Source organism: Thamnophis sirtalis, unplaced genomic scaffold, assembly GCF_051295495.1.
Source record: "Thamnophis sirtalis isolate CommonGarterSnake01/CBP01778 unplaced genomic scaffold, rThaSir2_p1.2 scaffold_6, whole genome shotgun sequence".
Lineage (NCBI taxonomy): Eukaryota > Metazoa > Chordata > Lepidosauria > Squamata > Natricidae > Thamnophis > Thamnophis sirtalis.
Genome location: NW_028261386.1, coordinates 124017447 through 124034287, shown reverse-complemented (window position 1 = coordinate 124034287; position 16841 = coordinate 124017447). Strand labels below are relative to the sequence as shown.

Here is a 16841-nt window from a genome sequence, read left to right as displayed (position 1 = left end):
TAAGCTACGAACCAGTATATCCAAACTAGGTTGAGAATCACCGGACCTGATGAACATCTACCCTAAGTAGATGACCAAGAATTAATTGCATCCATTGGTTTTATACCCTTGCAGCCAAACATCCTTCAGATTACATTAGGGAAATAGAGTATTATCTACATAATAATGACACCGCTCTTCATCTGCCAGATGAGCTCACACAACACCTGAATAAGGACCAGAACACTCACCTCGGATCTTGAAAAACAGCACATATTGAAATGCTGGGGAAAGCGAATTATGCTCCCACTCAACCACTTCCCCCATATCCCAATTTGCTCAGGATCAAAAATAGCCGACCTGGCCCAAATCTTTTCTTTCCCATTTTTCTGATTAGAGCTAAAAAATATCAGCACTATTGAGATGCCCCATATGGCTGTGATGTGGATTAGATGTTGCACCTTCTGCCTATTCCAACGACTGTCGTATTTGTAAAGCCAAGGAATTTCTGTTTGTTCTAGAACAGACGGACTAACAAAAAAAAAAAAAGAATGGAAGGTTAGCCCAGGCTTACTTGATGGAAAAAATTCCACCCAAGGGTCACTTTAGAAACCCAAAATGTTTGAAGAACTCTGAATGAACTGGAGTGACCTACCATAGTTTGGGCAATGAAACATCTGCAAGAAAATACCAGGACTTAAAAATCGAAATTCAACGACTATGGCACAAACCAGCAGTGGTAATTCCAGTGGTAATTGGCAGACTGGGTGCTATTCCAAAAGCACTGGAATTACATTTAAAACAGTTAAAAATTGACAAAATCACCATGAGTCAAATGCAAAAAGCCGCACTGCTTGGATCTGCACGCATATTACGAAAATACGTTACGACGTCCTAGGCCCCTGGGTGGGGCCTGACTAGTAACCAATGCCAAATCCGGCGAAACAACTGGCCGCTGTGATACAATTGTATAATAATAACAACAACAACCAGCCCCAAAGGCTGTGAATCTCACCAAAGATTAACCACATAATAATAATGATAATGATAATGATAATGATGATGATGATGATAATAATAATAATAATAATAATAATAATAATAATAATAATAATAATAATAATAATAATAATAATCTGATGCACAAAGCAATATTCTGAATTTCTCACCTTTGGGACCTTTCGGACCAATCTCACCAGGAGGGCCTTTAAGACCAGGCAATCCACGGGATCCAGCTTGTCCTGGGAAGCCACTGTCTCCTGGAAGTCCAGGGGAGCCAGGTGGGCCAGGTGGGCCTGGAATGCCAGGAGCCCCAAATTCAGGCCTCCGAAGACTAGCAGCCATCTGCACCAATTGTTCTGCTCAATGAAAAGAATGAAGTGTTGAAGTCCATGCAGACCATTTCCACACCGTCAGCTTCTCCCAACTGCCTTCTCTCTTAAGCAGTTTGTGGACAAGATGCAAACGTATCTTCCTTTCGCAATTCATGAGGCAAACTGTGCCTTTCATTTAGTGTTAATCACTGCAAGTGTTGTGGCAAAATCAAAACTAAAGTCCTCCTTCTCCTCACAAAAAGAGAAGAAAAAGAAATGAAGAAAACCGAACAGCCTAATATTTGGCATAAGTCTCCTCTCCTGCTTAAAAAGGGGGGAAAGGGGAAATCTGTGTCAGTCCTCTTGAGCTGACAGTTGAGAAGAGCTACACGGACTGTTTCAAATCTCTGGATGTTAGAAGAGAAAGCTGAGCCTGAGATAAATTAGCTCAGGTTTTTTTTTCCTAATAGTAGTAACACTTCAGACTTATATACCGGCACTCTCTGAGCGGTTTACAATGTCCGCATATTGCCCCCAACAATTTAGGTCATGATTTTACTGACAACCGGAAGGATGGAGGGTCTAAATCAACCTTGAGCCAGTCAGGATCGAACTCCTGGCTGTGGGCAGAGTTAGCCTGCAATTCTGCATTCTGATCATTGCACCATCAAGGCTCCCTGTATTTTGGGAATTGCAAAACTCCACATCTGATTTCAAAACGGTGGAAACCATCGGTGTACAAGTTTCCTAAATTCACGATGGATAATCTATTACTATGAAATTTGCTAGGGTTATAAACTGGTTGATGGTATACGGATTATTGCTGATTGTTCATGTGGCAAGAAGTCAGATTTGAAGAGATTTGCTGTGAGAGTGAGATTAAGGCTTCCCTTCAGAGCGGGCCTTATTTAGAACAGCTGAATTCCCCACTTCAGAATCTGGGAATCCTAGAAGGGAAAAGCTTCATCGGCCCTTCTTGTTCAGCAGGGAGGGAAGAGGTCAGTCTACAACATTAGGTAGAAGCAATGAGTTAACATTATTTATGATTAATGCCTGTAGATGAGTCACATCAGTAGGACTGCCGGGGGGGGGGGGAGGAAGATCTTTTATTTAACACATATTCCTGTTTACTGGAATAACCTTATTCCCTGTGCTAAGGTCCTAAGGTTGAACCGATCGATTTCTCTTGCAAACCCAGAAAACCTCCTGAGAAATAGATCACTAATCTATCTAGGTTTGACTGCTAGTTTCAGATTAGAGGTTTTCTTAGCCTCCCTAGAGATTTTGGGGTTGGATTTGCAAATATTTGGAGGCAATGGATATGTCACATCCTTTTTTCAGTGATCTGACCACCCACCATAGCAAGAAAGAATGAATGATCATTTAGCAGTTCCAAATGTAATCCTATTAGGTAAAAAAAAAACCACCAATTACGAAACCTATTTTCCATGAAGAAAATTTCCATGGAGAATATCTATGTGTGAGGGAGGGAGGGAGGGAGGAGGAGAAAGAGAGGGAGGGATAAAGAGATAGAGAGAGAGAGAGAGAGAGAAAGAGAGAGAGAGATCTAGAAGTTGAGATATGAGTTTCTCGGAGAAGAGTTTAATTTTCTCTTAAGAAATGAATTGCTATGATTGACCCCCTTTTAAAAACGACATCTCTGCAAAAATCGTAATTCTGATGCCAAAATTGTCTTCAATTGTGTAAATAGTTTAGTGCCTTGATCACTTGCTTGCTGCTCCCTCACCAAGTAAGGTTCAATGTGTTACAAGAGATACCTAGTACATAGTACATAGATAAGGCTGCATTTAGGGTTTTCTTTTTATAGAGATTAACATTTTTATTATCTTCCCAGCAAACTTAGGAAAGCATATGCTGTATGTGCTTGTAGCATGTACTACACCTCATGACATCTAAAAACCTCTCTCACATTCCATCCAACTTTGTACTGGCATTGTTATAAATCAGTCACATTTCATTTATTACGTTATTTATTTTTTGCCTTATTCTTGAGACCTCTATAGTACCTGGTGGGGTAAAACATATATTGCTGCTTTATCTACACCAGTGGTAGTCAACCTGGTCCCTACCGTCCACTAGTGGGCGTTCCAGCTTTCATGGTGGGCGGTAGGGGTTTGCTGTAACTCTGCTTTATAAATTTTATAAAGTAAAGTTACTTCCCTACTTTATAAATCACCATTAATATGGGCGGTTAGAAAATTTTACTACTAACAGAGATACAAAAGTGGGCGGTAGGTATAAAAAGCTTGACTACCCCTGATCTACGCAATAGGCCTGTGAAATATCTTGGGTTGTGTGAGAGTGTGATTGGATTTGAATCAGGATAGAGTAAGAGACTTTGAATCTGAGTTTGCAAACCCAGATCCTGCACTTCAGCTGTTATAGTTAGTAAATCCCGCTGGATTTCAAAAATTAGCACAAGACAATGCTGAGTGAAAATGAATGCAAGAGTGGACAAAACAGAACATAGGCCCATCATATTGTAGCGTTAGGTATGTACATTAAAATATACTCATGAGCAACCTTAAAAATATATTAAGAGTGTTTTTATTTACCTTGTATTACTCTCATGCAAACCTGTTTAATATGCAAATCAGTCGGCTCTCTGCCCTGAAAGAAATACAACATTAAAATAACATAGTGATTGTGTGAGGATGGAGTAGATGGGAATATGAGCAGTAAAGGGAACAATTCTGCAGCTGCAAGCATATTTTCAAGCCTGCAGATTGAAGCAGTTCCAATAATACAAGGAGCAGAAAGCCAAGAATAAGAATATAGGCCAGAACATGCATTAAGGTCCCAAGTATAGGATGCCAGTGAGTCCTTTATGCTGCTTCCTAACCCCTTACTTTAGAAAGAAGATAAGCAGAAGAAGAGGGGAGCTGAGTATGTGGGGCATGAGAACAGAGGTAAGAAGGGATTCCCCATAGAGTCAGGCACACCCCTTGAGTAGAAAACTCTGCTACTCCAATTCAGCCTCTTGCTTGAGGCTGAACTGGTAGTAGTGGAAGCAGGAGGCCCTGCCCATGTCACCTTTGCACGGGCGCAGGAGTGCACCCAAACTGGGGGTAAAAATATTTGCAACCCACCACTGACACATACGTATGCATGTATGCATATGGACACATGTTCATGGACATGTGCACATCCGCAGCAGAGAGCCAAAGACCAGCTGGCTGGAAGGAAGCGTGGAATCCCAACACCAGCAAAAAGAAGAAGATGTTTTTCTTTCAAGAACTTCTCTTTCGTCGTTTGCAGGAAAAAGAAGCTCACGAAAGAAACGCCATGGAGATCTGACCTGGACTGACAGCGTGCGTGTCAGCGTTCCAAGTATCATGTAGAATTAAATCAGAGTCCAAGGCTTAACGGTCCTTAAAGTTCCAATTTAATAAAGCAGGCATTTTAGCACATCTGTGTTAATCCCAATTCTGGAAATTACATCAGAATTCCATTCAGTTAAAAGTTCATTATCTTGTCCCTACACCCACAATCCATCACATGGTCCAATCTTCTTCTTCCACACTGGCGTCTCCACCCAGCTACTTCCAGTCAGGTGTAAAAGTGCGGAGACAAAAAATGACCTTGGTCTTCTAGGAAAGAATGATAACAATACATTCCACAATCCTACTCCTGTCTATTCCCCCCTCCCATCAACTATACTAATGAAACAGCATAATGAAATAAGAGAAAGTGTGGCAGGCCAAAATTCTAAAAGGAATATAATTGCAGGCCTGACAGTGCGTGCCAGAAGAGAGGGCTCTGCGTGCCACCTCTGGCACGCGTGCCATAGATTCGGCATCACAGTCCTAGACTGAGGTAGGACCTTTTCAGTAGGAGTTGAATTACTCCCAGCCTAGGATTAATTCTCAAAGGTGGATTGCCTGCCCTGTTCACCGTATGGTTTAGTTCTACCTGCTCTTTGCTGCTGCCTGCACAAATTTATTGAATATGTATTTCATTAGTAGTTCCAATTGTTTTTCAAAACTCTGTGCTGCTGTGGGCAAACTCAGCTGAAAGAGTAGCATTAAGGCTGGCATCTTAGATAGTGTAGAGCAGTGGTTTCCAACCTTGGCAACTTTAAGACCTGTGGACTTTAACTCCCAGAGTTCCTCAGCCAGCAAAGCTGAAGTCCACAAGTCTTAAAGTTGCCAAGGTTGGAGACCACTGTTGTAGAGGATCCAGGACACTAATAGATTCACAATGGACCTATTAGAAATATAGGCCCTCAATTAGGGCTGTAACTGGGGCAGGTCACGTTTCCCTGGAGAGGTGGGGAGAGTCACCCTCAAGCTCCGTGGAAAGCACAAACCATTTATGATCCATCTGGAGACCCAACCAATTGCTTCCCTTTCAGACTTCAAAGTCTTGAAATGTATCGGCAGTTTTGTCGTAACCCCTTGCCCAGGATGCAGAAGGCCTCTGGAAGTAACAATCTCTGCACCTCATTAAAGTTTTGGGCAAAAAAGGAGATCTTCGTCCCTCTTGCATTGTGTAATGTGCTGTTTCAGCTAGGACAGCACTAGTGTTCCACTCAAAGCACTCCACGCAAAGCCAATCAAGTGACAGAAAGGATCCTTCTTAACTCATAACTGGGTAGCCATGCTAGCAAGCCAAGCAGTACGAAATACATTCTTCTTCCCGCATCTATTCTTCGAAGAATGGAATTGCACTTGCCAGGACAACACTCATATTATAAAAAAGGAACTGTTACTCACCGCTGGTCCCTGACTGCCAGGCAGCCCCTGAGACCCTTGTTCCCCTTGCAAACCACGGGGGCCAGGAGGCCCACGGAATCCTTCTATGCCAGGCATGCCACGGTTTCCCTCGGGCCCACGTGAGCCAGGTTCACCAAGATTGCCATCCTAACAAAGAAGGGGGCAAGAAGTAAACAACTTTCTTCATAATTAAAAGTTTATAATACCAGAACTCTGCTTCCTCCTTCGTGGCATTTATCTTAACTTTCTTGACACCTTGTTAAATGATAATGTGAGCTTGCTAAATGAGAAGGTTTTTCAATAAACAGATAACAAATGCTGTCTTCTTTTATCTCCTCCAAGGCACAGGGCATTCCAGTGAATCCATAGGTTTAATTCCCAAACATGTGGATTTCCACTATTATAAGATGCTATATTATTGGTGGGCTGCTGCCGGATTGGATCGGTTCGGGAGAGCTGGTAGCTGTGACCTGCAGGTGAGAAGGGCCTGCCCACCTGCCCCAGAGATACACTGTCCTATTTAGCCTTGTTATTGATGCCGCACACATGTGTGCAAGGCACACACGTAAGTGAAGAACATGCACGGAAGGCCAGGCACATGTGCGGATGGCGCACACACGAGCAAAGTGAGCATGTGCACGCACGCTCTCACATTTTTGGGGATGGGTGAACCGGTTGTTAATTCATGTACTGCCCACCTCTGGCTATTATGACACCAGAGGTGAGTTCCTACCGGTTCGGACCGATTCAGGCGAAGTGGTAATAACTTGCCGGCCTGGAATTGGCAATGACCCAGGCCTGCCATGTGCCTGAACCAGTTCTCTTGGCGATGCGTTATTTTTGCCTTCTGCGCATGCGCAGAGCAATTTTTGTTGCATTGTGGATGCGCACACAGCGCACATCAAGCATACGTGTGGCGCATCCCTGAGCTAACCGGCAGTAGCTGCAGACGGAACCCACCCCTGTATGACATCATAACATTTCACATTACTTTTGATCTGAAATTCTGCAAAGACGTCCTAGGAGGGAGAAATAACCTGGAAATCTGATGTTTCAGTCAGGTTTTTAAAAATTATTATTATTTTTGTGTTCTCCTCTTAAACCAAAAAAGAAGCTTCCGCATAGCAAGCAGCATTTTATTTCCCTTGTCCCCACAGGCACCTGTGCAGCAAAACATTATTTAAGCAATATGAATCCCCGAAGCAATTTCCAATTCCTCTCTTTGCACAAATCCTATGAATATATTAAATATTTAAAAACAGCTTAACCACCAGAAGGCTATAAAATACAAGGGCGTTTAAGCTCATCACTTTTGTGTTCTATAAATATCACTGCCAAGGAAAGAAATATTAGCTAAGATAGAATTTGGTCGTACAAGCATTTGGGATGGTGGGGAGCTATTTCTCTTCTTGGGGAAAGAGAAAATTAGGAGGGTATTGTTGTAAGCTGCAGAAGAAGGATGGATGGAAGAATGGAAGAAAGGAAAGGAGGAAGAAAAGCAAAGGGAAATGTAATAAACGGTTGCAACCATCACAGAAGAATTGTCTCATTGAGTCATATGTACAGATGAAAAGAAAGCCCCTAGAATGATTATACGGAGAACTGATACGATGAGACTATTCAGTGAGAGCTGTAATTGCAGGATGTAGGTGAGTATTGTTTTTCAAAATGTAACTCAATTCCACTAAAACATTACATTGCGTATTTCGGAAATTCAATATAGTCCTCTAGTACTCGAACTCTATTAAGTTTGAATGGTTACTGTAGTCCTCTGCCATTCACAGAAATAAATTGCAAAGCCTCTTTTCCCTTTCTAAACCATCCAGGGCACATTTTCACCCTTCAGATCATCATAACTGCTTAATCAGAGATGAACAAATGGCATTTCTCGTGCCGCCTTCACCATTTTTCTTCCCTTCATGTAAGTAATAACACATAACACTTTATAATATAGAACAATATTTCTCCATTAGTCCAGGACAACCAGGCCTAATGGCTTTCAGATGAGGTGGATGATTAACTTTTCATATTCCAGTTTGTTTAAATGTCATTAATTATAATATTCCAGTCCAAACACCACCGAGTCAACAAATGCTGCTCCCACTCCAGACACCACTGAGACATGTTGCCACACATCACGAGAACTGTGAACCCCTTGAGTTTATCTAAAAAAAGAACCTTCAGCATCTTTTCATGTTTAATTCAACACGCAAAATAACGCGCTCTATAGCAGAATTTTACCATGGAGGTAAGAGGGAGTTTAATTTTGCACCTTCCACTGATTGAAATGAGCTGATAATTTGCAAAAGTGAAAGGCAATCTAAGTAACAGGAACCAACGTGACGATGGATGGATGGATGGATGGATGGATGGATGGATGGATGGATGGATGGATGGATGGATGGATGGATGGATAGATAGATAATGATGATGATGGATGGATGGATGGATGGATGGATGGATAGATAGATAGATAGATAGATAGATAGATAGATAGATAGATAGATAGATAGATAGATAGACAGACAGACAGACAGACAGACAGACAGATAATGATGATGATGATGGATGGATGGATGGATGGATGGATGGATGGATAGATAGATAGATAGATAGATAGATAGATAGATAGATAGATAGATAGACAGACAGACAGACAGACAGACAGATAATGATGATGATGATGGATGGATGGATGGATGGATGGATAGATAGATAGATAGATAGATAGATAGATAGATAGATAGATAGATAAGAGATAGAGATAGAGATAGAGATAGAGATAGAGATAGAGATAGAGATAGGTAGGTAGGTAGGTAGGTAGGTAGGTAGGTAGGTAGGTAGGTAGGTAGGTAGGTAGATAGATAGATAGATAGATAGATAGATAGATAGATAGATAGATAGATAGATAGATAGATAGATAGATAGATAAGATATAGATAAGAGATAGAGAGAGAGAGAGAGATAGAGAGAGATAGAGAGAGAGAGATAAGATATAGAGATAGAGATAGAGATAGATAGATAGATAGATGATAGATAGATAGATGGATAGATGGATGGATGGATGGATGGATGGATGGATGGATGGATGATGGATGGATGGATGGATGGATGATGATAGATAGAGATAGATAGATAGATAGATAGAGAGAGAGAGAGAGAGAGAGAGAGAGAGAGAGAGAGAGAGAGAGAGAGAGAGAGATGATAGAGATAGAGATATTTGATATATCACCATATCAAAAAACAGGGTTCCAATCAGTACATTTCCCTTTGCTTCTTTTTGCATGCTGGTAGCCACAATTTTAAAATTACTTCTAAAGTAGATCAGATGTTGCATCCTGATTTGCAATGCAATTGGACTACATGGCTATGTAGAAATCTGAACCGCAGTTAAGGATGCCAAGGGTTTACGCCTTATAGCAGTGATGCTCTGTGCTCTAGAAGGTGTGTAGATCTGGATACATGCTATATAGAAATTGACTTGGCAGGTACTGCTTTGCCAATACTTAGTTCTAAATCCTTCATTTCTTTCCCAGAATTTTTATATACTTTTATTGTTTTACCAACTTCATTTTTACATGCTCGCCCCTCCTCCGTTCTACACATTAGAAAAAGTTACATTTCTCACTTTTGAAAAAAAGAAAAGTCTCCAGAGAATAATCCACAGTTTTAAAAGGAGAAAATGGATGAATCATTCCATCTTAGCTTCTTTCCTTGGGGAACTGAATATTTTAACATATTTGCGAAAGCAAACAACTACCCTCTTTTTTTTTTTACCACATTCTGCTGATTTATTATGTTTTGGATTTTCAGTAACCCTGCAGTTCATCATACTTACAGATCCTTTAGGGCCTGGCAAACCTGCTTCACCCTAACAAAGCAAGATGAATGGTGTCAGGTTGGCATAGATATGTGCAGTTTTACATATAATCCATTTCATATTATTCTTTCTACATATAGAATGTATACAGGTATTACCATAATTACAGGAAAGGAGAAGTCTTAGAGGGATGCTTCAAAAGGATAGAAAGCAATAACCACAAATTCCGCAACAGAATATACATTTTGAAGTTGGAATGTTGAGTAGGGCCTTGGATGAGTTTTCGCTGTATAAAAACGGTTATATGTCAAATTCACGGTATTTTTATTTGGGGCATTCTTGGCCTCCAATCTTTGCAACCATCAAAAATAGGAAACCTAATAAGTTTTTGTATCAGAAACAGCTAGTGCAATTAATACATGTCTTCCCCAATCTTAGTGCTGTCTAGGTTTTTGTGGCCCAGAATCCTCAAGTAGGACAGCCATTGATGAGTGAAAGTTCAGGAATGATCATATTCAGTGGGAGGTCTTATAAAAGAAACATGGAACTAGCACCTGAGAATAAAGCCATGAAGATTACCTTGGCCTTGAGGGCTGCCAATCTGATTCATGCATTTATTTTTAAAAGAGGGAAATTTCTTTTCAAGTTCCCACTTGGGGAGAAGCTCCAGCGAACCAACTCTCATAAGCGTGACCCGACAAAAGCGCGCACGACAAAAGCGCACCGACAAAACCGTGTCGCTAAAACCGCGATGTCATCAACGCGGTGACAACAGCGCGGCGACAAAAGGGCGATTTTCAACAGCGCGTCGACAGAAGAAAGTAAGGGTTAGGTTTAGGTTTAGGTTTAGGGTTAGGGTTAGGGTTCGGGTTAAGTTTAGGGTTAGGTTTAGGGTTAGGTTTAGGGTTAGCATTACGTTTAGGGTTAGGGTTAGGATTAGGGTTAGGGTTACGGTTAGGGTTCGGTTTAGGGTTAGGGTTAGGTTTACAGCACAGTTCTGTCGCCGCACTGTTGTCGCCGCAACTCAGCGCTGATTCGTCGGAGCACTTTAGAACTTGCGGTTTTGTCACCGTGGTTTAGTCGGGCGCGCTTTTGTCAGTCGCCCTTTTGTCGGTGAACCCTCATAAGTAAATGAAGTGCTGCTTTGTGGACCAAATCAGCCAATCATTGCCAGGTAGGGAAGAGATGCATTAATTTCATTTCATTTCCCTTTATTTGTATGCTGCCCTTTTCCCTGGGGGGACTCAGGGTGGCTCACAGTTCAAAAAGGGGGGGGGGGGAAGGACAAACAATTTTCCGACATGAAGACAGTAATGATAGTGGTTCTCAGATTGTCATCAAGTTCAGCAAAGACTTTGTCACGGGGCAAGAAGAACTAAGAACCCAGCTCACATTTCTTGATTTGGAGAGGGTTATTGGCCTTGTTTTTTTTCCGGGAAGACTACCATAACCTAGTCAGATGGCATTTGCGTCCATTATTTATCATGATGATGTTTCTTTAATCCTTTTTGGAGGCCCTATCTGGTCATTGGCGATTACGAAACCATATCAATTGAATAAATAATAAATGTGGAAATAGGCAGCTTTGTGATTTTATTGCATCTGGCATGTTCTATGAATTGCAAATCCCTTCCTAACATTTTGCTACATTACTAAAGGCTTCCTTTATTAAATCTGCAGTGTTGGCAAGAACAATTTCCTTGAACTATTTAGTCACACTAAAAGAAAGACACAATAGGGTTTTTTGTATTTTAAGTCTGAATATTTCCTATCGAAAGGAGTGAACACATTGAGTCTTACAAGGTCGCCTCTTTGTCCAGACTCTCCTTCTCCCCCAGCAGGTCCCTGTGATATAAAAAGACAGACAAGCCTAGATTGTAAATATGCACCGTATACTTTCCAGAGTTTTTGGCAAGGTTGGAAAATAAATGGATTGTGCAAGTTTATATACTCACTTGTTCTCCTTTTGGCCCTCGCCCGCCAGCTGAACCCTAAATACAAATGAAAAATGCAGTCATATAAATATGGCCTAATAATTAAACAATGAGTCAGGTCTGTATTTAGAAAGTGAGAATGTATGATTTGCCTTCTAGAGTGCTCTGCTACCACATCTTAAAATATGAATGGAATATTAATTAAACATTAAAACATAAAAGCATGCTCTGTGAATACTTAGCATTTCATCATCTTAATCCACATCCACATGCTTACACTCTCGCACCCACTGGAATGAAAACTCATGTGAAAGCAAGATCCCCATTCAGTTCAAAGTTTGAGGCAGTTCCAAAGGTGGGTTCATTCAGGTATCTGGAACTGCCCACTTCAGCTGGTGTATAGGAAAAATTCTCTCCAGGAATGTCATGCAGTTTGAAATGAGAAATGCATTTGCAGAGAATCAGTGGTGAGGACCAGAGATAGGTTGCTGCTAGTTTGGCCCAGATCAGGCGAACCGGTAGTAGCAGCGGCAGGAGGCACGTGTGAGCAAACCAGTAGGAAAAAAATTAGAAACCCATCACCGGTCTAGACAGTGGTGGGATTCCAAATTTTTACTACCGGTTCTGTGGGTGTGGCTTGGTAGGTGCTGAATGGCTTGATGGACGTGGCAGGGGAAGGATAGTGTAAAATCTCCATTCCCTCCCCACTCCAGGGGAAGATTACTGCAAATTTCCCATTTCCTTCCGGTCAGCTGGGAGGCAGACAATAGATGGGGTGGGGCCAGTCAGAGGTGGTATTTACAGGTTCTCTGAATTACTCAAAATTTCCACTACTGGTTTTCCAGGACTGGTCAGAACCTGCTGAATATCACCTCTGGTCTCCAACCTTGGCAACTTTAAGCCTGGCGGATTTCAACTCCCAGCTTTGTTGGCTGGGGAATTCTGGAAGTTGAAGTCCGCCAGGCTTAAAGTTGCCAAGATTGGAGAACCCTAGTCTAGATTTGGGTGATAAGCATTATAGCAGTGTAATATAGCGTAATCGCTTGTGCGGCAACTAATTTTTGTTTTCTATGTAGGGCACATTTAAAGTTTTTTTTTAAAAAAATAATCCTGTATAAATGTCTCAATATATTTTTCAATTAAGCTTTTCTCATTCATCATTTCCTCTTTTAATTTCCAGGGATGTCAAACTCAATTTCACGAGGGCCGCATTGAGTTGTGTTTGACCTCGGGAGACCAGTGTGGGTGTGGCCAGTGTGGCCATGGCCAGCTTGATGTCAGGGGCGCTTATGGTGGCCCGAGCACTCTACCAGCGAAAATGGGTTCCTGATCTCTGTTTTCGGCTGGGATGGCCCCCTGCAACCTTCTGCCAGCGAAAATGGAGCTCGGGAGCCAATTTTTGCTGGCAGAGGCACCACAGGCCATTCCTTCACTATTTCCTTCTCTTCCCCACAGGCCAGATCTAAGCACCCCTTAGGCTGGATCCGTCCTGCAGGCTTTGAGTTTGACACCCCTATTCTAAGCTCTGCTATCAGCTCCAATGAGTGTTACTGCTTTCCTCAGAATGGTGGAATTAGCACTGCAATATAACAGCACCCTCTTTGGGGGCGTTTGTGTGATGTCACAGCACACATAGAAAATGGGTGGGGCATCCCCCAAGGTGCTGCAACATTACTTAGCTTACTCTGACTCCCCCGCAGCCCCTCTGCAGATGCTACTGGCTAAGAGGCTTCAGAATCAGAAAGCTCACCTCTAGAAACATGGAAAGGAAGATAAATCCCACACAAAATTATCTGAATAGCTTTAGCAACCCTAGAGGTTCTAGTCATACAGAGTACAGGAAACAGAATTGCAAGGAAGGCCAAAGGATTAACTTTGGTTTGAAATTATTACAGAAGTGGACGGGATGGACTTCAACAAAATTTGGCTCAGGCAGCCAGTACTTTATGAAGGACACAGAATGAGAACAAACAAATGCTATATTTTGGGTTATTTGATTTGATTGATTGATTTTATTTTATTTGTCTTGTATGCCGCCCACTCCCGAAGGACTCCGGGCGGCTCACAATAGACAAGGGAAAGGGGGAAAACTAGACAAAGACAACACTTTAAAAACAAAACCACAACATTCACAATTTCCGTGGGGCTGGATATTTCACAGCCCCCCCTCCCCCCGGCCAGCTGGAGCAGCCAGGACTTGGTGGCTTTGCGGAAGGCCGGGAGGGTAATAAGGGTCCGGATCTCGACAGGGAGATCATTCCAGAGGGCTGGAGCTACAACAGGGAATTTCTCTTATTGAAAAGATTACACTAGGAACTCTTGCTGTAACGGCAAGATGAATTGTTCTGTCAATATTTAGCAAAGGAGAAATAGAGGGAAAACATTAAAGAGGAAAAAAAATTGTTTAATTGTACAGTACAATAACTCTCGAAGAACACTGGAAAGAAAACATGACACGGTGATTTCATAACCTTCCGTTTTTTCTCCCTTCCGTGGATTTAAATTTGGCACAAGGCAAACAACTTCCGTTTTGTGAAGAGATGTTGACCAGAGTCAAGTGGTCAAGCATCTTCTGACCTGCATCTCCTTACCCTGTTGCCTTTAGGACCAGGCAGTCCCGGTGGCCCAGGTAAACCTGGCAGTCCAATGTCTCCTTCTGCACCCTGTAAAAACAATCAGAGATGGCAGCGGTTTAGAGCACTTTTGCGCTGGAGAAAAAGGGAGAGTTGAGATAGACCGCCAGTCTCTGGGTTAGATCTTTCTCACAGCTGGCTGTGCATCTCATTCAAAACAGGAGACTACCGTATATACTCAAGTATAAGCCGAGTTTTTCAGCCCACTTTTTGGGCTGAAAAAAGCCGCCTCGGCTTATACTCGAGTCAGTGAAAAATTTGCCCGAAATGGAGGAGAAAAAGGGGCGGGGCCATGCCGCTGGGTGACGCTCGTGAATGGCCCAGTGCCCCTGTGAGTTTCCCCTCCCTCTGTGTCAGTTTGCCGCGCAGCGTGCACCGCACCATCCCCCCTCCTCACGTTCTAATGTAATGCAGGGCTGTCTTACGATTCCCCTTCCTCCCCCTCCTGCCACTCTGCAACGATGTCCCACCTCCTCCTTGTTATGGCAAGCAGCCACATAGCGATGTCCCACCTCCTCTGGTAGGTACAGTGATCCAATGATAGGAATCACTGTGCCTTGTGTCATAGGAGGCGGGACATCGCTCCCGCGGCTGCACGGGACATCATTACCGGTAGCTGCTGCATTTCCCACCCTAGGCTTATACTCGAGTCAATAACTTTTCCAGGTTTTTGTGGTAAAATTAGGTGCCTCAGCTTATATTCGGGTCGGCCTATACTCGAGTATATACGGGTATGTCGAACTCTGAAGCCACCCGGAGTTGGTTAGAATATGGGTGGCTATATAAATGTTATAAATACATGAATAAATTGCTTTGTTATGATTAGCTGTTTTAGGGGGAAAGCACCTTCTTGATTTTATCAATCTGCTAAAACAATGGGGTCTTTATGGGTTCGGGGGAATGCCACAAGCCATCGAGCCTATGGTGCATTCCCTTCTAACAGAGAATTCTTTCAGAGCCTGAATATGGAAAGTGGCCTTCCAGCAGAAACCGCACAAATGAAATACGAAGACTTTCAAAGAAGGTATTCATGCTGGGTAGCAAAAAAGGAGGGGGAAGAGGGAGGTAGCCTTTTGGCATTCCTGTTCCTTATAAAGGCATAAGAATATTAAAATCTAACTTCACCCTGTAAGGAGTGAAGCTTCCAATACTAAATGTTAGTTTTTTAAAAAGTAGATATTTTTTTTAGGAAGTTCAAATAATGATGCAATTGAGCCAGAAGTTGAAAAATGAACCAAGTGGACAATGGTCCCTATTCACATTTCATCTTGTCGTTGCCTGAGTGAATGACCTGGTGACTGCAAACTTTTGACCAAGCAAACTAAAGTGATGGAAGTCAAGACTGCCTGCTTACCGTTTTACCTGGTGACCCTGGAGGACCAGCAGGGCCTGGCTCACCTCTGCTACCCTTTTAAGAAACAAAAATATATAGTGTTGAAGTAGAAACGGCTACATTTCTTGATGTGAAATTGCCTTTTTGGGAAGATTAATAGTGATATTTTACCAAAATCAAGCTGTTCGAAGTCTGCTAATAGCACAAAGAAGCATAACAGTGGAAAAGAAAGTTATTGCAAACAAAAAACAAAAAAACTGCCCTACAATTGATAAAATGATAAAAACAATAGAGATAGTTAATTAAATAAGAGAGATTGCTAATAAAATATGGTAATAAAACACCAGAGATAGCTAATAAATGCATACATGCTTTTTAAAAAGCCCTCATATTGCAACTCTTCCAAGAAATCATTTAATAGCAATGCACAGGGATAGATAGATGATAGATAGATAGATAGATAGATAGATAGATAGATAGATAGATAGATAGATAGATAGATAGATAGATAGATAGATATAGATAGATAGATAGATAGATAGATAGATAGAATATATATCTATATCTATATCTATATCTATATCTATATCTATATCTATATCTATATCTATATCTATATCATCTATCTATCTATCTATCTATCTATCTATCTATCTATCTATCTATCTATCTATCTATCTATCTATCTATCTATCTATCTATCTATCTATATATATATATATATATATATATATATATATACACACACACATATATATATCAACACAAATGTAACAAAGGCAACATTTTAAAAATGGCTTTCTGCCTGGATGGCTCCCAGAGTGAGCCGATAGACAGAAAAGTGTAGCAGTATGCTCCCTCCCGTATTTGGGCATACCAGGGGTTGTGACACTACAGATAGATAGATAGATGATAGATAGATAGATAGATAGATAGATAGATAGATAGATAGATAGATAGACAGACAGACAGACAGACAGACAGACAGACAGACACATACAGTATATATAAAGTCGCACTCGTCTCTTGAGAAATTTGTACAAGACTAATTGCTGAAAAGGCATGCGATTTGGTGAAAGTAACGCAGGATTCT

At 41.7% G+C, this 16841-nt stretch overlaps 1 protein-coding gene across 1 annotated transcript in view; it reads right to left on the bottom strand.

Annotated features, from left to right (window-relative positions):
• Positions 1 to 16841, bottom strand: part of COL9A1 (collagen type IX alpha 1 chain) — a 96855-nt gene that overhangs the window by 6345 nt on the left and 73669 nt on the right. Inside the window, exons 27-34 of the mRNA XM_087719044.1 lie at positions 15770 to 15823; positions 14374 to 14445; positions 11804 to 11839; positions 11649 to 11693; positions 9867 to 9899; positions 6029 to 6175; positions 3869 to 3923; positions 1149 to 1337 (exon numbers count right to left, since the gene is read on the bottom strand). Coding sequence (XP_087575170.1) covers positions 1149 to 1337; positions 3869 to 3923; positions 6029 to 6175; positions 9867 to 9899; positions 11649 to 11693; positions 11804 to 11839; positions 14374 to 14445; positions 15770 to 15823 — 631 coding nt within the window. The remainder of the gene's footprint in view (positions 1 to 1148; positions 1338 to 3868; positions 3924 to 6028; positions 6176 to 9866; positions 9900 to 11648; positions 11694 to 11803; positions 11840 to 14373; positions 14446 to 15769; positions 15824 to 16841) is intronic.